This window comes from Myotis brandtii, unplaced genomic scaffold, assembly GCF_000412655.1.
Source record: "Myotis brandtii unplaced genomic scaffold, ASM41265v1 scaffold4781, whole genome shotgun sequence".
In the NCBI taxonomy this organism is placed as follows: domain Eukaryota; kingdom Metazoa; phylum Chordata; class Mammalia; order Chiroptera; family Vespertilionidae; genus Myotis; species Myotis brandtii.
In genome coordinates, this window is record NW_005368268.1 from 21112 (window position 1) to 24163 (window position 3052).

Consider the following 3052-nt stretch of genomic DNA (forward strand, 5'->3'; position numbering starts at 1 on the left):
GGAGGGGAAGAGGAGAGGGAGGAGGAGGGGGAAGGGGGGAGAAGGGGAGGGAGGAGGAGGAGAAGGAGAAGGAGAGAAGATGAAGAGACAATTGAACATCAGCCCGAAGAATCCAGGTCCACTCTCCAATGCCACACCAGCTGGGGGTGGGAGTGGGAAGGGGGGGTTGGGTTTGCTCGGCCATGGAAACAAGAGCCCAAACCCCCAGGAACAGAGAGAAGAGCGTTAGCGACACCTGCAGAGCCCCCTGAGGTCCAGGGTCTCTGAGACACTTACAGGACAACCTCCGTGTCCCCCTTCCACTGGTCGAAGGCCTGGTACAGGAGCTCGACGCCCCTGAGCCTAATGTCATTCTTTCTCAGGTCCAGGTGCCTCAGGCTCGGGTGGCGGCGGAGCAAGGAGGCCACGGCCTGGCAGCAGTCGGAGGTGAGCTGGCACCTCTCCAGCCTGCGGGGCGGACACAGACGGCAGGAGAGTCCCCGTGTCCCACGTCTGAGAGCTCAGCCGGACAACAGCCCGGGAGACACACTTCGGGGGGAGCAAGTCCCCTCCCTCCAAATGCATTTTGAGGTTTTGGGTCAGTTGTTTTGTGTGTTGTGGGCAATTATTCAGAGTAGGCTGCACCATCCCTAATTCTGAGATGGTATGAGCCATATAATCCTTCAAAAATTGAACGCTGCCCTGGCTGGGGAGCTCAGCTGGTTAGAGTGTCATCCTGATATGCCAAGGTTGCGGGTTTGATCCCCGTTCAGGGCACATACAAGAAGCAACCAATGCCCGGCCAGTGTGGCTCAGTGGTTGACTGTCGACCTAGGAACCAGGAAGTCATGGTTCCATTCCCAGTCAGGGCACATGCAGGCTTGATCCCCAGTAGAGGGGGCATGCAGGAGACAGCCAGTCCATGATTCTCTCTCATCATTGATATTTCTTTCTCTCTCTCCCTATCCTTTCCTCTCTGAAATCAATAAAGATATATCCTATATAATAAAAGCCTAATAATATGCTAAGCCAGTTGACTGGTTGGCCATTCAACCAATCAAAGCATAATATGCTAATGATATGCTAAGGCCACTCAACCGCTTGCTATGATGTGCACTGACCACCAGGGGGCAGATGCTCCAACTAGTAGGTTAGCTTGCTGCTGGGGTCAGGCTGATTGGGACTAAGCAAGACTGACTGGATACACCCTGGAGCCCTCTCGTGGTCCCTCCCTGGCTGGCCAACCTCCCTTGTTCCTCCCCGGCCCCCATTGTGCACCCGTGGGGTCCCTTGGCCTGGCCTATACCCTCTCACAATCCGGGACCTCTCGGGGGATGTCGGAGAGCCTGTTTTGGCCTGATTCCACAGGCCAGGCTGAGGGACCCCACTGGTGCATAAATTCCTGCACTGGGCCTCTAGTTTAAAAATAAAAGAATTGGCATTTCTAACAGTGTCCCAGGACGTTTCTCATCTGAGGATCACACTTGGAGAACCCCTGTTCTGAAACGCCCCAGTCCTCCAACCCGGTGGAGAAAAACCCAGTGATGCACGCAGACGTCCCCGTTTTCCCTCCTGAGACCACCCTTGCTCTGGTCTCACAGCAGGGCGGGGTTAGGGGTGGGGGAGCCACTCACTCAAGCACCTGGAGTCCAAAGTTACGGTTCTCCAGGGTCTTGCAGAACTGGTCCAACCCCTCATCTGTCAGGTTGTTAAAGCTGAGGTCCAGGCTTTGCAGGGTTGTGATCTGGACAAGAGCGCAGGCTGCCTCCCAGCAGCAGCAGGCAGTCAGGGCACAGTTCCTCAGGCTGCAGAGAGAACACGGAGGGAAGAACCAACACACACCCTTCTGTGGGACCTCCTTCCTGCTGTGTGTGTGTGTGTGTGTGTGTGTGTGTGTGTGTGTGTAACAGGTTTGACATACTAGTGGCCTGGTGCACGGATTCATGCACATTGAAAGGAAATTAATTAGAAGGTGGCTGGTGGGGCAGGAATGGGCGAGATGGGCCAGACATGCCCTGGAGCCAACCTCCCATGGTCTTTCCCCAGCTGGCTGCATCTGGGGTGGCAGCATAGCTTGAAGGGCATTTGCAGAATGAGCGGGGTTCCTCCGGCAGGTGGGGTCCCTTGGCCTGACTTGCAGGGATCAGGCCAAAACCGGAAGTTTGACATCCCCCGAGGGGTTCTGGAGTGCAAGAGGGTACTCTGCAAAGTTGCTGTCACTACAGGGTGTGGAACGAAAACATAAGTGTGCAGTAAACCAGATTTGGGGCCAACAGTGCCCCACAACATAACCCCCGGCAGAAGGTGGAATTGCACAGCCCCGCGAGGAATTGGGCTCCTTCCTCTCTGGTTTTGGGGTGTGTTACTCAAGAACCGCTGCTGCCAAGACACCGCAGCTCAGCAGCTCCTGCATTGAGTGTCTGCCTCCTAGTGGTCAGTGCATGTCATAGCGACTGGTCAAATGATCGCCCAGTTGGAGGGACAATTAGCACATTAGGCTTTTATATATATAGATTATGACTCCATTCCCTGCGCTGTGCTGTACACCCCGAGATTAGGAACAGAGCACTTGGGACTCACACGAGCCTCTGTAGTGGGCACTTGGCTTTCTGCAGGGCGCTCCACAGGTCCTTGGCGCCTTCGTGCCTCAGGGTGTTCCCGGCCAGGCTCAGGTGGGTCAGCCTGTGGTTGCTGCTGAGAGGGAGGATGAGGCTTCGATAGGAGAGCAGCGTGTAGTCACAGCACTCCAGCCTGGGGCAGACACAGATGGCAGGCCACTCACTTTCCACCCACCACTGTGTGTGTTTCCCAAAAATACATTTTTTATTGATTTCAGAGAGAGAGGAAGGGAAAGGGAGAAGAGAGATAGAAACATTGATGAGAGTGAATCATCAATCAGTTGGCTCCTGCACAACCCCCATCAGGGATTGAGCCTGAAACTTGGGCATGTGCCCTGTCCGGGAATCAAACCATGGACCTCTTGGTTCATGGGTCAAAACTCAACCACTAAGCCACACTAATCAGGCATAACTGCATAAAATATATATATATAAAATATACATTTACATTAAAT

General features: G+C 54.3%; 1 protein-coding gene across 1 annotated transcript in view; it reads right to left on the minus strand.

The window, feature by feature from the left end:
• NLRP8 (NLR family, pyrin domain containing 8) overlaps positions 1 to 3052 on the minus strand; it is a 14138-nt gene that overhangs the window by 700 nt on the left and 10386 nt on the right. The window contains exons 7-9 of the mRNA XM_005876007.2: positions 2560 to 2730; positions 1614 to 1784; positions 277 to 447 (exon numbers count right to left, since the gene is read on the minus strand). Coding sequence (XP_005876069.2) covers positions 277 to 447; positions 1614 to 1784; positions 2560 to 2730 — 513 coding nt within the window. The remainder of the gene's footprint in view (positions 1 to 276; positions 448 to 1613; positions 1785 to 2559; positions 2731 to 3052) is intronic.